This window comes from Etheostoma spectabile, chromosome 4 (genome assembly GCF_008692095.1).
Source record: "Etheostoma spectabile isolate EspeVRDwgs_2016 chromosome 4, UIUC_Espe_1.0, whole genome shotgun sequence".
Classification (NCBI taxonomy): domain Eukaryota; kingdom Metazoa; phylum Chordata; class Actinopteri; order Perciformes; family Percidae; genus Etheostoma; species Etheostoma spectabile.
In genome coordinates, this window is record NC_045736.1 from 16,901,054 (window position 1) to 16,919,497 (window position 18,444).

General features: G+C 38.6%; 3 protein-coding genes across 4 annotated transcripts; 1 reads left to right on the forward strand and 2 right to left on the reverse strand.

The window, feature by feature from the left end:
* Positions 1-249: 249 nt before the first annotated feature.
* trub2 (TruB pseudouridine (psi) synthase family member 2) lies at positions 250-4,257 on the reverse strand. Its single transcript, XM_032513797.1, has 9 exons — positions 3,979-4,257; positions 3,662-3,796; positions 2,693-2,767; positions 2,535-2,596; positions 2,371-2,452; positions 1,977-2,049; positions 1,635-1,771; positions 1,171-1,536; positions 250-1,059 (listed from the first exon to the last, which is right to left on the reverse strand). The coding sequence occupies exons 1-8, from the start codon at positions 4,094-4,096 to the stop codon at positions 1,226-1,228; spliced, it is 993 nt and encodes a 330-aa protein (XP_032369688.1). The 5' UTR covers positions 4,097-4,257; the 3' UTR covers positions 250-1,059; positions 1,171-1,225.
* A 925-nt stretch (positions 4,258-5,182) lies between these two features.
* Positions 5,183-7,682, forward strand: hdhd3 (haloacid dehalogenase-like hydrolase domain containing 3). Of its 2 annotated transcripts, none has more exons than XM_032513801.1 (3): positions 5,183-5,272; positions 6,504-6,838; positions 7,132-7,682. In XM_032513801.1, the coding sequence occupies exons 2-3, from the start codon at positions 6,509-6,511 to the stop codon at positions 7,525-7,527; spliced, it is 726 nt and encodes a 241-aa protein (XP_032369692.1). In that variant the 5' UTR covers positions 5,183-5,272; positions 6,504-6,508; the 3' UTR covers positions 7,528-7,682. The 2 variants fall into 2 exon arrangements, with proteins under 2 accessions (XP_032369692.1, XP_032369690.1); XM_032513799.1 differs by lacking the exon at positions 5,183-5,272 and adding an exon at positions 5,469-5,632.
* A 2,040-nt stretch (positions 7,683-9,722) lies between these two features.
* Positions 9,723-17,517, reverse strand: tgfa (transforming growth factor, alpha). The gene is made up of 7 exons (XM_032513798.1): positions 17,182-17,517; positions 16,164-16,349; positions 15,773-15,943; positions 14,330-14,444; positions 13,350-13,499; positions 13,079-13,170; positions 9,723-12,512 (listed from the first exon to the last, which is right to left on the reverse strand). The coding sequence occupies exons 1-7, from the start codon at positions 17,222-17,224 to the stop codon at positions 12,505-12,507; spliced, it is 765 nt and encodes a 254-aa protein (XP_032369689.1). The 5' UTR covers positions 17,225-17,517; the 3' UTR covers positions 9,723-12,504.
* Between the last annotated feature and the right edge of the window lie 927 nt (positions 17,518-18,444).

The following is an 18,444-nucleotide window of genomic DNA, read 5'->3' on the forward strand; positions in this document are numbered from 1 at the left end:
ATAGCGCCACTGCAATAACCTCATACCACCCAAAAGCGCTTTTGTGGGAAACAGAAATGCCAAGACATCTTTCAATGTCATCAAAGGACACAAAATGTCAAATTATATTGTCCGGATTACTCCAAAATTTATATTAGGGATTGGCTCTGACTTCACTGGCTAACCACCAGAAGAATAAATCTTAGGCTGTTAGTTATTCAGATAATTCCAATGTATTTATTTTAAAAATCAAAGAACATTAGGCTTTTATTGTTTTACAGAACTGTCATTTTAGAACACTTAAATAATTTACGATAAGTTTCCTGGAAAGAACAATGTAATTTTGTACGTATTACAGAGAAAATAGACACTATTCATTTAGTAAACTTCCAATAAATTGCTGCTGTAACCTCGAGACATTTAGTTAGTACACAGCAGGTCAGCTAAACAATAACATTTCCAATAACTAATGAATTAATCAATATTTACTGTTTTCAAGGAACTTTCTAGTTTCCTCATAATTAAACCCCAAAATGTAATGGGGAAAACTATGGACAAAAACCTTTTAAATGGGTAAAGACACAAGGTCACTGGCTGCTAACTGCACGCCGTACAGTCAAAAGTTACTATTGTGGTCATCATTTGCGGTCCTTCATTACAGACAATCTATGGTTCTCAGTGGGTAAGCTGGCAGGAAGATGTCTGTTGATTGTACTTAGTTTGACACGCAACCACAGCAGAGATAAGAAGGTTGTTTACCAAGTTAACTGGATGGGACCAGTAAGTGTAAACATGAGGACTGTCTTAGAAATGACTGGTTTGAAATAATGTTCTGATAATGTAGGTGCATCAAGTCATCTACAGACCTTCAAGAGTGTTGATTTAACTAACAAAACCTCTATTCAAGGCACCAACCACACAAATGCACAGTTTAATATGTTGTCTATAAACATGGACGTAAACTCAGATTATCAAACGGTAGCTCAACCAAACAGAATCTGAAACAATTTGTCAAATTATTTTTTATACTATTTCTTGATAACAAACACATCACTTTTCCAACTAAAGTTCAAGCTCACACCCAATTTCCACAGGATGCGGAACGGCTGCGGATCTTGCGGAAATTAGAACGGCGTTGGAGTAATTTGGTTGATTTGCAGCCGTTCCGCATCCTGTGGAAATTGAAGGTCAGAGTCCCTGTAGAGCAGTTCTGTGACTTGTGTTAACTGCTGCTCACAGCAACAAGTCATGTAATTCTACCTACCACTGCTTCGTCGCTGTTTTTTTTTAATGTTGTACTCTCTTCAGGTGGTTGTAATACTGTGTCCTTCATCTGTGTGTGTGAATATTTTAGATTTATTTTAGAGTGGTATTGTCTGATGGCTTGTATAACATCAGAAGCAGTCCAGTGGTGATGGGTCAAGGCATCCTGTAGTGTGAAGGGGCCGTCTCTGGTCCGTCTAACTCCTTTACACGCTGCTGTGCTGCGCAGCTCGAGTCCTATCTCATGTACAACTTTGCGCAAATATTTCTGAGTTTCATTTAGACACTGCACCTCTGTAAACAGAGAAAAAATGTCAGTATGTATCCTGATCATTTGCATATTTTAAATTGTTAAATGAGGTCTTGTGTGTGTTCAATTGAAGATTATTTACCTAAAGTAAAGTTGGGGGGCTGGAAGTGAATGCAACGCAAGCCTGTCAAAATAGGCTGCGATTTCCCCTCTGGACCCAGTAAACCTTGCACAGCCATCTCATAGGCTTCCTGAGAGTGCATGTCTACATTGGAATACCTGTATATTAAAAAGACATAACAAAAAACTGTTATCTACAAATAGTCAACTGGCACTTTACTGTGCCTCTGCTGAAAGCACTGATCATATGGGCACTTATTCAAAAGTAGATTACAGAGGAAAACAATCTAATAAGGAGGGAACTTAAGACCAAAAAATATATCCATATTGTTATAGAAATGTTATGAATATTTAGTGAATTTACATTAACAAGGCCTTTTGATTGGCTCCCTGCAGCATCGCCAATACTTTGTCCAGCTTATCCTGTGTGATGTGACCTGTGAACACAATTATTAATGATGATGATTGGTGATTAAGACATGTGTCGTCCATTCAAAAAGGCACAGTTACAAATACTAGTATGCTAGATAGCAACTGATGAAAATAAAATCTAAAATAATCTAAAAAGCATTCACAGTTACAGTATGACAGAGTGAATGGCGATTAGACATTAAATATTATTAGTGAGCTAAGTGAACCAATTATTTCAAGTAAGATCATCAAGTTGCTTTAGATAAAAATAACTCAATTGTAATGATCAAAAACAATATGTTATTTAGCGTATAAACTGAAAAAAAATACAGAGTGAGGTATCTTACCGAAGGTGGATCTTTCCACAGCTCTGCCTGTGTGTGAGAAATCATCCGTTGCTGTCCCAAATTCCCCCTCCAAAGTGTAATCCTGAAACACACCAAACAGCATTAAATCTGTGTATATTGTTCCTCCATTGAATCTGATGTAAAATCCAGAAATGATAAATTACCCTAGTGACTCGGGTTCTGTAGAGATCATTCATGGCCCTGTTTCCATTCCCAACAGCGAGAACTGCATTTAAAAAGGTGTGAATATTTTAAGACACTTCATATATGAAATACAACATGGTCTGAAACTGTTCTCATGCGATCAGCTCTAAAATCATACCCAGAACACCAGAAGAAAATGCATCCAGGCGATGTCCTACTCCAACTCTGATATGCTGGAATTCAGGTCCAGTCACTAAAAACACAGGAGAAATACATCTTATTCACTCATATACAGTCAATGTGCACATATGTAACAACTGCAATTTTATAGTCATTCAAGCCAATATTAAACTGCACTTCTGAAGTCACTAATAAGCCATCAGGCATGACCATGTATGGTCTATTTTAACCCTAAACCTTTTACAGTCTATGATTTTAATATGACCAGGTGAGTGAAACTTAAATAGATATTTTCCAGAGCAGCCATTTTTACTTGTGAAACAAAGGTTTGACTAATGACATTACAATAACAATGTTACTCTGACAATAGTTGATAAATCTAAATCATTCAACAACAAAAAAGAAGCAGGAGTGCAGTTTTGGGGCAAAAAATGTACTTGCATTTAATTTTCACAACAGTAATTAATAAAGGAGCATGTGCGAGAAGAAACATGTAATTCATTTTTTCTATTAAATTTGACTTGGCTCCTATTACTAGTTCAACCACTTCTGATAACAGTTGATAAAAAATGCAGTCAAGTTACATATATGTGGTGGAGCATAAACATTTTTTGTGCTCCTAAAATAGGTGCATGATGACCTTGCAGGGAATGGATTTATTAAATCAATTACAAATATATTCCTGTCTGTCTGCACTATCTATAATGGCAGGACAGTGTGGCTCATTAGAATGTCATGATCTTTTACAAACATCAAATGAAAATAATTTCTTAAGTAAACTACAAATGGTATCTTTGAGTTGTAATTATAAACATTAGCCAGTTATTTTTAGGAGCACTGCAGTAACAAATATTAGTTAATGGAGTGCGACCTTACAACGGACAGCATTAAAAGGTGGTGATGTATCTGAACAATCAGCACATGACCCAAGAGACGAGAAGTTATGCAGTCAAGGGGACACACATACCCAGAGGATGCTTGGACAGTACTGGCACAGAGGATGCGGACAGTGTGAGTCCTTTGGGTGCTTCAGTCTCACTGACTGGGTTTACCAAGAAGCGGACCTCCTGAGGAAGTGGCTGGGACGATGTAGCATTCAAACCTAGAGTACACATGCAGGGATCAACAGTGATTTATATGGAAGAATGAAAAGCCAAATGAGTGACTTGATTAGCTGTATTGTGACTCACTGTCACAGCTGATATAGAAATGTAATTGCAAGTTTGTTTTGATGGGCCATTGTGGGCCAAGTTATAAAGAACATGCTATCCTCAGTCGACTCACCTTTGAGAAGATTTGTCTCGACGCTATCCCGTACGAGTTTCCAGTGGACACCAGTGGGTTTGTACACACAAAACAGACCCTCTAACCTCCGAAACATCCGAATAGCTGGAGTTGCCATTGTGTTGGTAACATCAGGCTCTCTGGGTTTCTTGAAAAATTATATTAGGTTATCTCTCTTGAGATTTTTTTTTAAGGGTGACAGTAGTTTGTTTTCGTACGCTTTTGCTCCACTTGACTTCACAGCATGCGTGGTGACATTCGCGCATGCGTACATGCGTAGATTCTTCTTCTTCTTCTTCTTCTTCTTCTTTGGTTTTATATGTCTATGGTCTAAGGCATGGTCTATGGGTTAAAGCACATATGTCAGAGTCAAGGCCCGCGGGCCACATCCGGCCCGCGAGAAGGTTTTTACGGCCCCTGGGATGATCTTGATTTATTATTAGAACCGGCCCGCAGACCGCAGCAAGCCGGCAGCCCGCAGATCTTTTACACACACCAATACTACATTTCCCACAATGCAACGGTGACGCACCGAGCAGTAGGCTGCTTCATTTCAATATTTATTGGCACAGCAGTCGTCAGCATCACAGTAAAATTAACTTTCAGATACCCATCAAAAATGGCAAAACGGAAGGTGGACACTGAGAACCGGGGGTTTCAAACAAGGTGGGAGTCGGAGTATATGTTCACGGAGGTAGCTGGAAAACCTGTGTGTCTTCTGTGTGGAGAAAGTGTGGCGGTACTGAAAGAGTATAATCTGAGACGACATTATGAAACGAAACACGCGGACAAAAACAAGAATATGGACATGGAACAAAGGCTACAAAAGGCAGAGGAATTAAAACGAGGCCTCAAATCTCGACAGGCTCTGTTCAAAAAAGCCAAATCACAAGGCCAGGCTGCTGTCAAGGCCAGGTTTATTTTGGCAGAAGAGATCGCTAAATCAGCCCGGCCATTTACGGAGGGGGATTTCATCAAAAACTGCATGATTAAAGTTTGTGACGAAGTTTGCCCAGAAAAAAGGCAACTCTTTTTAAATGTGAGTCTGAGCAGAAACACCATTGCCGAGAGAGTAGACCAGTTGTCCATCAATCTAAAAGAGCAGATTGTGAAAAAATTTTTCAATGAACATTCGAACAGTCCGGCCCTCGGCTTGTAGCTAAATTTTTTATTTGGCCCTCCGTCCATTTGACTTTGACACCCCTGGGTTAAAGGGTTTTAAAAGTGGTAAACAGCAGCTGTAGATGCATTACCGCCACCTACTGACCAGCATTGTGGAGCTGGATATTTGGAAGTAGGTAGCTACATGTCTGGCAAATTTCTTCTTATAATACATTTAATCGATCAGTCTATTTTATACGTTAAATCGTACAAAGTACAATTCAAATAAAATGTTATGCCATCCTTGAGTATTATCCTTGATAATTAAGATTTGATAGCTAGCTGACTTTCTGAACATACTGCCGTCTGCTGTACTGGATGTATAACAGGCAGTACAGCTACAGTCGGCTGCCGTAAAGAACCCCAGCGAAGAAGAAGAAGACAGACAGACAGACAGACAGACAGACAGCTAGCTAGCTAGCTAGCTAGCTAACTAAAGCATAGACATAACTGAAGCACTGAAGTTGTTTGCAATCGTTGACAGTTGAGAACGGTATGTTTTAACAGTTTTAACTGCTTTTGGGTTTGCTGGAGAAGCCTAATAGCTTCGTGTGTTGAAAAAGACCGTCAAGTAACGATAGCCAATAAATACCAAATCCAAACATTAGTAATATTTCTTTAACTGTCTATGGTAATAACGAGTGAAAGGGCATGTTAGCCAGGTAACGTTACGATATTTACAGTCGTCTTGGTTACAAGCTCTAACCAGTCTATTCTATTACTATGGTTAGGGTTAGCCATAGTATTAGAATTGACTGGTTAGAGGTATAACATTTAAACTACAAAATGTTAATAACACAACAACAAAACATGTCCATCCTAACCAACGCACCATTTTGTCCTGTAACGTTAGAGGGCGGTGGGGGTCAACAAAATGTCAACATGTTTTTTTGTTTATGTTGATTGTCCCCTTGGGGAAATTAGGTTGCAGCAGAAATCACCTCACAAGGCATTTTTAAACAACATTAAGACAAACAAGACAAATAAGACTGTACCATGTAGACATCAATAAGCACAGGTATAGAAATGATGGCTGAATTTTATTTAGCTGCAGGGGCCACGTATTGTGAATGCTGGTTTAGTGTCTTGACTTCCTAGGACACCTGAATAAAACATCATCCTCGTTCTACAAAACCATGGTCCACCCATAGATGTTTTCACACTTCATTATAAATCACCTTTTTAAGGTGGGACTATTGTACAGTACTTTTACATTGGGATAATTTGACTTTATTGTATATCACTTGGTTTTTAACAATAGAAATTTAAAGAAACAACCAAGAGTGAGGAAACATTAAGTAAACATTTTTTCTCAGGTTTCGCGTCATTAATCCATCTTTATGTCTGCGGTGTTATCTCTGTAGGTGTAATGCGAGCTTCTCTGCGCTGGGTGCTCTGGGATGTGAAAGACACCCTGCTGAAGGTGCGTGCATCTGTGGGAGAGCAGTACTGCAAGGAGGCTGAACGAGTCGGCTTAAACCTCAGTCCTCTGGAGGTTGAAGCTGCTTTCCGTCACGCATATCAACATCATTCCAGCAGATACCCAAACTATGGCGTCACTCACGGCTTGGATGGACAGTCTTGGTGGATGGGAGTGGTGCGAGACACTTTCTCCCAGTGCAGGGTACAGGACCCGGCCCTGCTAAATACAGTTGCTCACAACCTTTATCATAACTTCTGCAATGCAGAGAACTGGGAGGTAAATTACAGATGCCACATGTAGCACAATAATAAATAATAGTTAAGTTAATTTGTCAAATCTACTTTCTGATGTTATCTGCAAAACAATGTATAACAAATACAACATATTATTTGATTAAAAACATGTCAAGTAGGCAAAAAAAACAAAATCTTGAAAAGTATTTGTTCCAATCACAGTCATTGCCAAAGCCTCTTAGGATCTGTTTAAAATGGTCACTTTGTAAAGCCTTTTTGCGCATTACTACTAATGTTTACAGTTGTGAATAATTATATCTTTTCACTTTGTTTTAGGTTTTTTCAGACTCAAAGAAGACCCTGGAGTGTTGCTCTTCTCTAGGACTGAAACTGGGTGTTGTATCAAACTTTGATAGCCGCCTAGAAAAGATTTTACATGTTTGTGGCCTGCGGTCTCACTTCAGCTTTTTGATAACATCAGAGGAAGCAGGTATAGCAAAGCCCAGTCCAGCCATCTTTGACCAGGCACTGCAGAGATGCGGAGTACCAGCTGCTAGTGTAGCTCACATTGGGGACCACTATGTGAACGATTACCTCGCCTCTCGGTCTGTGGGCATCCACGGGTTCCTGTTAGACAGACGCAACAAGCATAGCCAACCTGACGTTCCTCAAGAGCATCGGCTTAGCTCCCTGGAGGAGCTGCCATCACAGCTTCAGCTCTGCATTGACTAATGTCAAGAGCCTTGGGCTCAACTGCAAAGCTACCCAGCCTAACTGTGGTTCAGTTAAGGAACTAATTTCTGGGATGTAGCTATGTTGACCTATGTTGAGCTATGTTAACCACCTGAGAGCTCAAATGACATGCTCCTGATAGATATTTATAGGGGAAAAAACATGGGTTGTAATACGAGAACTGCATGTACAGTGTATAATTGTTATGCACATTTACTGTAAATAAAATTGGAAGTACAAAATTATATAAATTGTACAGATTCTGTCTTAGAAAACTGCCCTATTTTTTGAATCTGATGACAAAATTAAATTGTTTTAGACAAATTTGGTATTTAAAAACACTATAATCATCAGTACTTAATACTAATACATTTTCTAGCACCAATGGAAAGTTTGTAACACCTTGCACCAAAAGTAGCAAAGATCATAATGACAACACTGCAACGTAAAAATGAGGTAACACAAAAGTGGGGAGCATACAGATGGGTGACAAGAAAAAAGCTTACAGTGTCTTAGTAAAGTGGAGCGAGGTAACAACTGGAGAACACTTTACCCTAAAGCTATTCCATCATCTGGCTTTTAGTGTTAGTGGAGAGCACTAACAAATCAAAATATCCCAAATATGTTTATACGGGTTGAGATTTGGTGACTGCTAATTTTCATAGCATATGGTTCAAATCATTTTCATGTCATCAAATTGTTCAGGGACCCGTTGTGTCACATAGACGGGGTCGTTGTTTTCCTGAAAAGAGACCACTCGCGTCAGGATAGACACGTGTCAGCATTGTATAATAGTGACCACTCTGAATAAGTTTGTATTGATTTGCAGTGGCACCTGCTTCTTAAGGGAACAGATGGATCAAAATGATGCTTCCTGAAAGGAAGCACTTGTTGGTTTGTTTGTTTGTCCTCTTATTTATTAAAATCTTCCCTTTGAATGACATTCTTGAAAGGGATATTTTGGATCTTTAAAATTGTGGTTGTATGAGGTACTTATCCACAGTCAGTGTATGTATGTACAGTAGATGGAGGTCTTCAAAGCCGATATTTGACAAAAACAGTAACTTTACTTCACAAAGCACGGGAATTGCTGGTCTACTGCAGCCTTGGTCAGTTTGTGTTATTGTGTGACTTTGGTGAATTTGATCTAACCCTTAAACAAATTGATTGAGGCAGCAGTAGACCAGCAACTACCGTGTTCTGTGAGGTAAAATAATCAAAACTCTTTATCAAAAACAGTCTGGTGGCTTTGAAGAGTGAGTAGATGGATATAAAGCGGTGAAAATATTGTAAATAGCATACACTTACACTGATGTTCTTTTGAAGTGAATAAAATCTGTTTGGCTGTGCCCCACGTTGCCCCCTGTCCACAGCAGAGCATTGCTTAGCTACAATGTCAGTACTGTTGCCTCCTTCTACCACACTGGGGGCGTGCGGACCGATGGCCATCTACTGTAGGTAATACATTGACTACAACAATGTAAAAGTCCCTTATAAAACTCCATTTCAAAAAATCCAAACTATCACTTTAAATTTAAAGAATATTTGCACATGGCAAAGTATTTTAGGGGTATTTTATACCTTATTACAGAGTCGGTACAAGCCCGTTGGGGGGAGGGGGGGAGGGAGAACCGTGCGTTTAGACTAAGATAAGGCGGTACATGATCTTGGTAAGCAATTTGATAACATTGTAGTAAATATTTCCAGTGCATCAAAAAGCATGCTAGTTAAGATACCAGCTGACAAGCTAATGAGTAAATACAAAATGAGGGAAAAACTTTTTTTTAACATCCCCCCTTTTCCACTAGGCTGGCTACCAGCATGTGATAATAGATAACAGGAAATGAGGGGCGAGATAGATGGCAAAACATGCAACAAAGCTCACTGGCCAAAGTTTAACCATGGATTTTGCAATTGCATGAGCAGCACTTAATTTGTCACCCATCTTTATTTATCTAGCCTTCCATAATTTATATTGAATTTTCTGTACACCATTCATACATTTTATTTTACACATTTTTGCAACTTTGGATGATACCAGTTTCATTTGTCTAACTTGGACTAATGAAGCCTTATTTAAATTCTGGAATGCATTTTTATTTTAACTCTTATGATGTACATATCGGCATGTAAGTATTGTAAGATACGAACGTGAACCTATTCTTTGAGCCAGATGGATGGAGAGGAGGTGAGAATGGATGTCAACATAAACACCTGCAAACTTTATTCATGATCTATTTACAAACATGAATTGAAATATCACAACATCACATCCATGCTGTATAAAATAAAGACATTTGAGCGGCACTCTGGGATCGGCTACCAGTGTAAAATGACATTTTCATGTGATGTGGGTGAACTGAGCCTTTAACTGAAGCTCTGCGCGTTCATAATTCCTAATGATTTGTTTCAGTGCTTAGCAGCGAGGAGAACAAGGCAAGGTTGCTTAACCCTAATACCTTTATAAATACTCTTATTTTAAACCATCTGGTCAGAAGCAGATACTGGGGATGTTGGGCTTTAGGATCAAAAAGGGCCAGAAGAGGAAGTTAAAGAAAAAGACCAAAATGGCATTGCAATTCAAAGCAGAGCTCCAGCCTCTTATGGGGAACGGGGATTGACACATGTCCAAATCAGATTTAAAGAACTTAAAATAATTTCCCAATGTTGGAAACACATCCACTTTGTGTCACAAAATGTGAATCAACACAGTTTTTAAATGAGTCTTTATTTACCCTTTCTTTACCTTTTTTCTCCCAGTTGATTTGTTTCCCCTTGCATTTCTTTGTATGTTAAAGGGTATTGTGCATCTTTAGGGAAGCGCCCACAAGAGCTGCTTAATTCCAATCTGGTTTAGAAGCTCAGCCAGACGGCTCTAAAGGACTGCACAGAAATCCAATTGCAAACATAATGGGATTGTAAAACAAAACGAAGCTCCTCCTGTGGAGAGCGAAAGGGAAGAGCAGGGGAGATGTCAACCCGATGATATACAGTGGACATTTTAAAAAACAGGATGTAGTCTTGCACATCGAACAAAGGCTTTAACATGAATGGGTGTAGATTCTGTTGACTCAAAAAGACAAATAAACTGAATGGCAATATAGAAGAGGGCTGAAACATTACCTTCAGCTATAAAAGCACTCAAGAGTTAGGCTCTTTGTTTATTTGTGCCCGGGGTTCAGGGTTTCATGTTGCCATTTTTGTGTTTTGAAATTTTCAGTGAAAGAGAAAAATAGAGAAGCAAAGTAACAGAAAATCAGAATATTGGAAGAGAGAAAAAAAGCTTGAAGAAGTCACGCAATGAGACTCAAGAGATGGAGTTTAAAGCAAATAAATTCAAAAATATACACACATACATTTTTAATTATTCATTGGAAAACAAATGCAGATAATAGAGGCTTTCCAACTGTTACAACAAATCTGACAAAGGGTTAATGAGGAGATCACCCTTTTCAGATTTTGTATTGACAACACACACACACACACACACAAACATGCCATACATTGAATATTTCAGTGTCTTTTTTTATATTTACAAATGAAAAAACATGAACACATGTTCTAAATGTAAATATCATCACTTACCGTAAACAAGTGTTTCTTGTCTCTTGTGATTCTTTTTGGCATGTAAATACCATCACATTCATTTTATAGTTTTTTTTTGTTCCATCTTATCACACAAAGCATACAAACTTTATATCAGAGTCAGTTTGCAATCATTATTTTCTATTTCCTCACTGAATATTATTCAGGTTTTCTTTTAAGAAAACCTTATTTTGTTTTGTTTTAAATTAACTTTCAGAGGTGCTCTCTCTCTTTAAAAGTATTTACATTCAAAGAAGACACAATGCTATAACATGCCAGTATTGAAATAAAAAGTGTTTTGTGTTTTTTTAAAATAAAAGTTGTGATTTAGGAGCATGCATGCTTAGGTGGATGTGCACAAACTGTGTGCCTCTTCCCTTCACCTGCTATTCAGACAAGGTTAGAAAGTGTATTTGGCATCTCATTATGTGGACACTTTTTCAAGCGACTACATTTCACAATAAGTGCAGTTTGATTCTAGCAAGCTTGCAGAAAAGTGCAACAATACAATGTAGAATAAGGTGGCCACCCAGGAAGTGCATGTGTCGGTACGGTTATAGCTTGCGAATTAAAAACACCTCTGATGCAAATACAGCTCAGGAATAACAATAAAACTGACTAAATCTGTCAGCTTCAGTAGCAATACTGGGCTCATCAAACCATCAAAACCGTACTGGAACAATTTCAAATTCTGGGTCTTTTTGCTGATTGAAGTCCAGGGGTTTCATTAACAGTCAGTCCATTTAACAATTCCTGCTCCTGTCACGTGAAGTGAGTTTCTTCTTTAAAAACAGACACGAAGAACTTGTTTAAAGCATCAGTTTTCCCCCACCATCATTTCTTAAAAAATATTCTGATGAAAAGTGCTTAAAGTTATTAAAAGACAAAAAATAGGAATTGAGGTCTCTGACTTAAATTAATTATTGTACTCCCACAGCCCAAAATAAACATCTTTCCTATTTGACATCCATACAGGATGATTAAAGGCCTCGTCGTTCATTTCTCGCGTCCGCTAGGCCAGCCATGAACAGTAATTAGGACACAGAGCTCTTCCCATGTCGGATTCGGCATCAGCTTCATCCTCAGAGCTTAAAACAGACTCTTGCAGTTCTGCGTGTATTTCCACAGAATCAAAGAGTGAAGGAAACACGTTCCTATGGGGCTGTAGGTCAAAAGTCCCAGTCAGTGTGGGAAAAAAAATGTCATGCCACATTTAACCTTCCACATCCAGCAGGCCTACCTCAGCCACATATGCTCTTTCGCCCTTCTGGTCCAGTCTGCTTGATCAGAAATACCACTTTGGATGCAATCCTGAGGATTTGTGGGCTGGACCGATGAGGAAAACCAAACATATTGTGATGCAAACAGCTTATGCTCCAGCAAGATGTCTTCTCAAACCACTGAAAGGGAAATAATACTGAGGTAAGTTTTTGTTTATTGTAAGTATCACAAAACCTTTTAAGGATAAGGCTGACAGTTACTTTGTTGATAGTTATTACTGTCAACAAATCTCATCTGTGTCAGTGTGTCCAAAGCCTGAGACAGCTCTGTGCCATAGAGCTCAATTTTTGAATGACGTAAAAACCACCACTTCGCCACAGTTACTTTGACATGATCACATGTAGTTTATTTTCAGTCAATCTCACATTCACCGTCCTACTGCTGTAAATACTTACTAGAGCACTAAATGTGGATTAATACGCAGCTGAAAATAGTCCCCAATACATGCAAGTAAAGTTTGCTAAAAACTACAATAATGAAAATACACCTTTGTGACCCATTTATTAAGGGTTACATCTCCATTCCATCAAATGGGCTTGGCGCTATGGGAAAGTGCAGGGAAGTCAGAAAGTATTGAGAAAACACACATGTATGTTTTTGCTTTTCTCCTGGAATTTGCCGACAACCAAAAAATATAAACTAATGCTTGCCTTATACCCTACTGTGCAAAACATAAATAAAGTACCACTCTCAGAAGGATGGCAGGATGCTCCGTGCTTCTCTGGGACGTAGTGATGTGCGTGGCTCCGCCTGCGACAGTCCTGCCTCCACCAGCAACTGCACAAGAAAAGAAAAATCCATATCAAGTTCATCGTTTTATCGCTTAAATGGAAAATTCACTGGCCTAGTATTGCTAAACGTTTGTTAATCCTAAACACTGTACAGTTTATACAATCCCAGTGAACCTGTATTGTGTATTTGTAAAATATAAAGACATGCCATTATATGTTACTTACTGTAAAAGTGTACACAACAACATGATAAGAACAGAGCCAATCACACACAACACCAGCACTGTGGCAACAGTTTGTTGTCTGTGATTACTCGCTACTACAGCAAGCAGGTCTGCATGCTCACACCTCATCCCAACAAAGCCTGGATGACACCTGCAACAACAAGGACGGAAAATCTTATTGGGTATGCAAAATATTAGTTATTATATTATATAGCTCACTGTATTAGTCTCAAACCTTCTAGTGTAAATACATTAGATTTTGTACTATTCTTTTTAATATCAGTCTTGATAGCATGTACCTGAGAAATAATTCAACTGCCACAATTCACAATTTCACTTACAAAATAAACAAACAAAAGATCCACAAATATATTATCCAGTGAAAAACCAAGGGACACTGCTAATTAACTTGGCCCATTAATGTCAATATATGTTATATTTATTTATGATCTTAATCTGTCACTTTTTTACTGTTACCTGGTTCTACTGAAGACTAAACATATTAAAATAATTCAAAAGGTATCGAGTCTTTTGAACCTATTGAAACATAGATGTGACGTCATACAGCTCATGATTTCTGTATAAATTATTTTATCTTTTTTTTTTTTTTCTTCTATATTTTGTGAAAGGTGGTTTCCATTGTTATCTGCGGCTTCTCCAAAAATACAGAGACCGCAGGCAACCCGATCCCAGCCTTCTTGCACTGGTAACTGTCCCAAACAGCTGTAGATCTTAAGATTTTACTAAAGTCTCTTTTGAAGAATGGCAGCATTCTGCTCCAACGTAATGACAGACCTCACTGCTCAGCATAGCCCAGTCCAAAATAAAAAAGTGTTTTAAATTGCTAACATACCAAAATTACCAAAGCTATTTAAAAAAACAAATGTAGAAGTGGGTGAAACATATTCAGCTTTCACATCTAGTGAACTGGAGTCAACTCAACAATGATGGCATTTTAGACTTAAGACAGCAGCAACTTACACACACGCAGGCGTCTCCTCTAAGATCAGGAAACGGCATGTGCCGTGGAAGCAGAAATGACGGTGGGAGTCTGGACAGTCATCAAAATGAGACCGAACAGCTGCTGCCACAAACTCTGTGAAGTTGCAAGACAAGATATTGTTGAAATGTACGTAGGTTTTTGAAAGACCATGAATCACAAATATTTCCCAATGAAACCACTTACTAATATTTAGTTGGGGTGGCATGAAATGACAGTACTGTTGTTAACTACAACTGGAACACTTTAAGAACAATCACATCCTTCAGTGCATGAATTCTACCCTAAATTACAAAATCAAATATAATTCAAGTGCACTTAGTGCAAATACACAGCATGACACAGGTGAAAATCATAAATCTAAAAATAACCTAAGCCTGCAGAGACCTGAAACAACAGCATGTACTAAATCCTAAAGCTGACACCCACGCCACCAACGGTAGACTGAAGCCTTTTGTTACCAGTTGCGTGTGGATTTGTGGTGGCTTACAACTCTCCCTGTACCTGGGAGGGACAATTAGAGTCAAGAAAGGTCCTGGTGAGACACTGCAAACAAAAACCTCTGTCCATCAACTCACATTAGGACTCAAGAGCCAGCACACCCTTGCAGGCACATCCCCTCAGCGGAAATTAAATCCTTAAATACAGTTTTTTTTTTGTTTTCAACTATCACAGTTTTTACTCTGACAAAACTAAATGACAAAAATATCCAATTTAATGAACATTCAGACAAAACAGGACATTCCTTCCATGTAAGCTGTACAGTCAGACAAATTCCTACATAACTGATTCAAACTAAAGTCAGTGTTCCCCGTGCAGCCGAAACAGATGCACAGTGTTGCATTCAGGGTGGGAAGGAGGATGAGCATGCAGAGAGATAGCTGCATTACAGCCTTCGTCACACACTCCATTCCAACGGTAAATGGGCTTTTGGATTGCAGCCTACATGTATTGTCTCCTTCTTTCAGACTCTGTGAAAGCCCTCTGTTGTCCCTGAGGCAACTGCCTACCAACCCCTCTCCCGTTCCCTGTGATTTTGGCAGTCAAAAGCGAGGAACATAGATACAGAAACCAGCCTTTAGGTGCTTTTCAGATCATAATTCAATACTGTAGGTGCAGCTTTTATGATACTGCTGAATATACTGTTCATATATTCTGCTCATAATTGTTGCCCTCACTCACGCTAAGAGGATCAATTATCAGCGACTGCCACACTGTCTGCATGTGTTGATGCACTGCAGCTCAATGGGAAGCTTTACAGTGTTGTGAACTCCTGCTGTGAAGGCAACGCTGCAGTGAGAGTAGATCAAGGGCTGCAATGAGTAAATGTTTTATCTGAAATACGTTTTACTGGAGATGGCTTGACGAATCTGAGCCTGACTTTCCCCGGCATCTCAACATAACATGATTGCATTTAGACTTACTTTTAACTGGAGGGATGTTAGTTGCTGTAGTAGGTGCAATAGTTGTGGCAGTTGTGCTTCCGCTGCTAATTGTTGAGGTGTTCTGAGCAGCAGTGAAGTTTGTAGCGATGGAAATGCTGGCTTCAATAATTGTCGAATTGCTTGGTTCTGCTCCAAACATAAAGAGGGAACCTGCAGAGAGGAAAGAGCAACTGTTAACATATAATGTGGTCATAACCTGAAGAAAAAATATATAGAAATAAAAACAAATACATGCAGTAACGTAATATGAGTGTGGATCAAGGTCTTGAGAACATTTGGGAATGTGAAATACAGTTTTTCCTTTTCTGGAGATGGCTTGACAATGAGCTTCAACCTTTACTTGAAATACACCCACTGTGCTGAGACTTACTTTTAACTGGAGGGATGTTAGTTGCTGTGGTAGGTGCAAGAGTTGTGGTAGTTGTTCTTCCGCTGTTAGTTGTTGCAGAGCTGCTTGTTGAGGTGTTCGGAGCAGCAGTGAAGTTTGTATCGATGGAAATGCTGGCTTCAATAATTGTCGAATTACTTGGCCCTGCTCCAAATGTAAAAAGGGAACCTGCAAAGAGGAAAATAAACAACTTTTACTGTAGCTCTATAGAAATAACAATAAATCCCTGCAAGAATATAATATCAAAAATACAAAACATTTACTGTAAGCTCACCATTGAGTACCACAGACATACTAAATGTACCTATAGAATTATAAAAAGATATATATTACTGTATTGTGATGGAACAAGCTGAGACTCAGAGACTCAGTCTTCAGTGTGATATTGATGCTTCATTGAGTAACTGGTACCCAACAATAGTAACAGGGTCAAGCGTCCACTAAAAGGATAAGACCAAAGCACTACAAATACATTCAGCATGTCCTGTGATGGCCCACAATCACAACTACTGACTGGAACCAGCTAGTAAAAAAACAAGAAGGGTGGTTTGCTTAAAAATAAAAAATACATTGTGAGAAGTATGATCTTTTTTCCTTCACAATAAAATGTATAACCCAAAAATAACCCTTCAATTGCAATATATTGATAACTAAAGCCCAACTATTAAGAATCAGTGACACCACAAAGGATAGACCAAACACCATCAAGCACAGTAAGGTTAAAACACCTTCAAATAATTATGGATTACCATAGACAAAACGCTTCAGATTTTGATAGCAGTGTTGTACTGATGGGCATTGTGAGTCATTAGCTAAGTGGTCCAGTGAATAAAAAAATATGAAATGATATAATCGAATAGGTGACAATACTGAGGAACTGCAATCATGAATAACTACATGTATAGAAATGTTTCACATAGGCAATGTAGAAGGGAGACATAAACACATAAACATCAATTAAAAATAATTATTTCCCCCCCCAGCTAAATTAGACACTCACCGCTAATGAGAAAAATAGTATCCCAGAAAATCCGAGTCATCATGACGACTTGTGATCTAAACTAAAGTAGGCTGAGTTCACGGGCAGCTTCTTTAAAATGCGGGCGTGTGCACACATTAGTCTTTAGTGTTGCAGCAGCGACCATCAGCACAGAAAACATTTAATCCTGTGATCGCAGCGCAGACCCGTCACATTTGATCGACTGGTGTAGAAAACTAACTGTGGTCGAGTTTCTTCTTTTCAGCCAAAAGCACGAGAGTCTCCAGCAGGCAGGATGTCCGAGCGTTTAACTTCACTGTGTTCAATTGAGGAAACTCGTGTAATCCTGTCAGAGGCTGGCCAATTAGACACAGAGATGGAGGGGTGTGGGGGTGGTCTTAGTATCTGATTATTGAAATAAATCCATTTCAGTTAAGGGTAATCTGAAGGATATGTGCCCTAGCCTACTTCATAACCTTTTCTATTCTTTTAGCCATTAACATGACATAGCCGTATGCAACACACTGAATTATTTAAAAAAGAAATGCACTTAAAATAAATTGACATTGTAGCAAACGTGCAGTTGCCACGTCTCCTTGAAACAACAAACAACGTGAAGTAAAAGCAATGTGGGATAAAGTGTAAATGTTTGAAAATTGTAATTTTTTGTCATATTGCTATTTGATATTTTGCCTATTTTATATATGATAGTGTAACAGAGTTTTATACGTCTTACAGATGGTAAAACCCTTTGAGGCAAAACTGTTTGTTTTAGGCTATAAATACATTTGAATAGAAAAAAGTTACCTGATTTAAATGTTCTTTCTCACTGGGGTTTTAAAATTAATAAAAAGTTTTGTTTTGTTTATTTTCTTCCTTTGAAGCTGTGAAGCCTAGCTTTGCTAGTCCATCTGTTTATTCATCTGTCTAACTGTTTGTGGTCCAGAGCGAGATATTTTAACAACTTGCCCAAGTCCCATAGAAATTCGATGTGGAAATGCATCACTCCAACAGATAATTTCTATGTTTTAGGTGATTCTCTGACCTTGTGTCAATACTGCCACTGAGCCTTTTATTAGCTTCATGAAAGCTGCCTTTTTTTTAGGAAAATGCAGCAGAGAAATGCTTCAAACGAAAAGACTAGGAAACACAACTGTGCACGTAGTGTTTCTTCTGACACTTGCTTACAATAACAGAAGTAGATTGTCCTAATAGCCAAAAAGAATCATCACCCTAATAGTCCCAATATGTCTCCTTTTCCTCTTTAACATGTGGCCTTGTTAG

Bases quoted from the DNA above. Each gene is read 5' to 3' on its own strand.
- trub2 (XM_032513797.1), bottom strand. From the start codon at position 4,096: ATGGCAACTCCAGCTATTCGGATGTTTCGGAGGTTAGAGGGTCTGTTT. The intron at 2,768-3,661 runs GTATGTGTGTCC...CTGTGTTTTTAG, and splicing joins ACTGTCCAAGCATCCTCTGG to TGACTGGACCTGAATTCCAG. The intron at 2,597-2,692 runs GTATGATTTTAG...TTTTAAATGCAG, and splicing joins ATTTTCTTCTGGTGTTCTGG to TTCTCGCTGTTGGGAATGGA.
- hdhd3 (XM_032513801.1), top strand. From the start codon at position 6,509: ATGCGAGCTTCTCTGCGCTGGGTGCTCTGGGATGTGAAAGACACCCTG. The intron at 6,839-7,131 runs GTAAATTACAGA...ACTTTGTTTTAG, and splicing joins GCAATGCAGAGAACTGGGAG to GTTTTTTCAGACTCAAAGAA.
- tgfa (XM_032513798.1), bottom strand. From the start codon at position 17,224: ATGATGACTCGGATTTTCTGGGATACTATTTTTCTCATTAGCG. The intron at 15,944-16,163 runs GTAAGTCTCAGC...TCCTCTCTGCAG, and splicing joins TAACATCCCTCCAGTTAAAA to GTTCCCTCTTTATGTTTGGA. The intron at 13,500-14,329 runs GTAAGTTGCTGC...TTGTTGTTGCAG, and splicing joins GAGGAGACGCCTGCGTGTGT to GTGTCATCCAGGCTTTGTTG.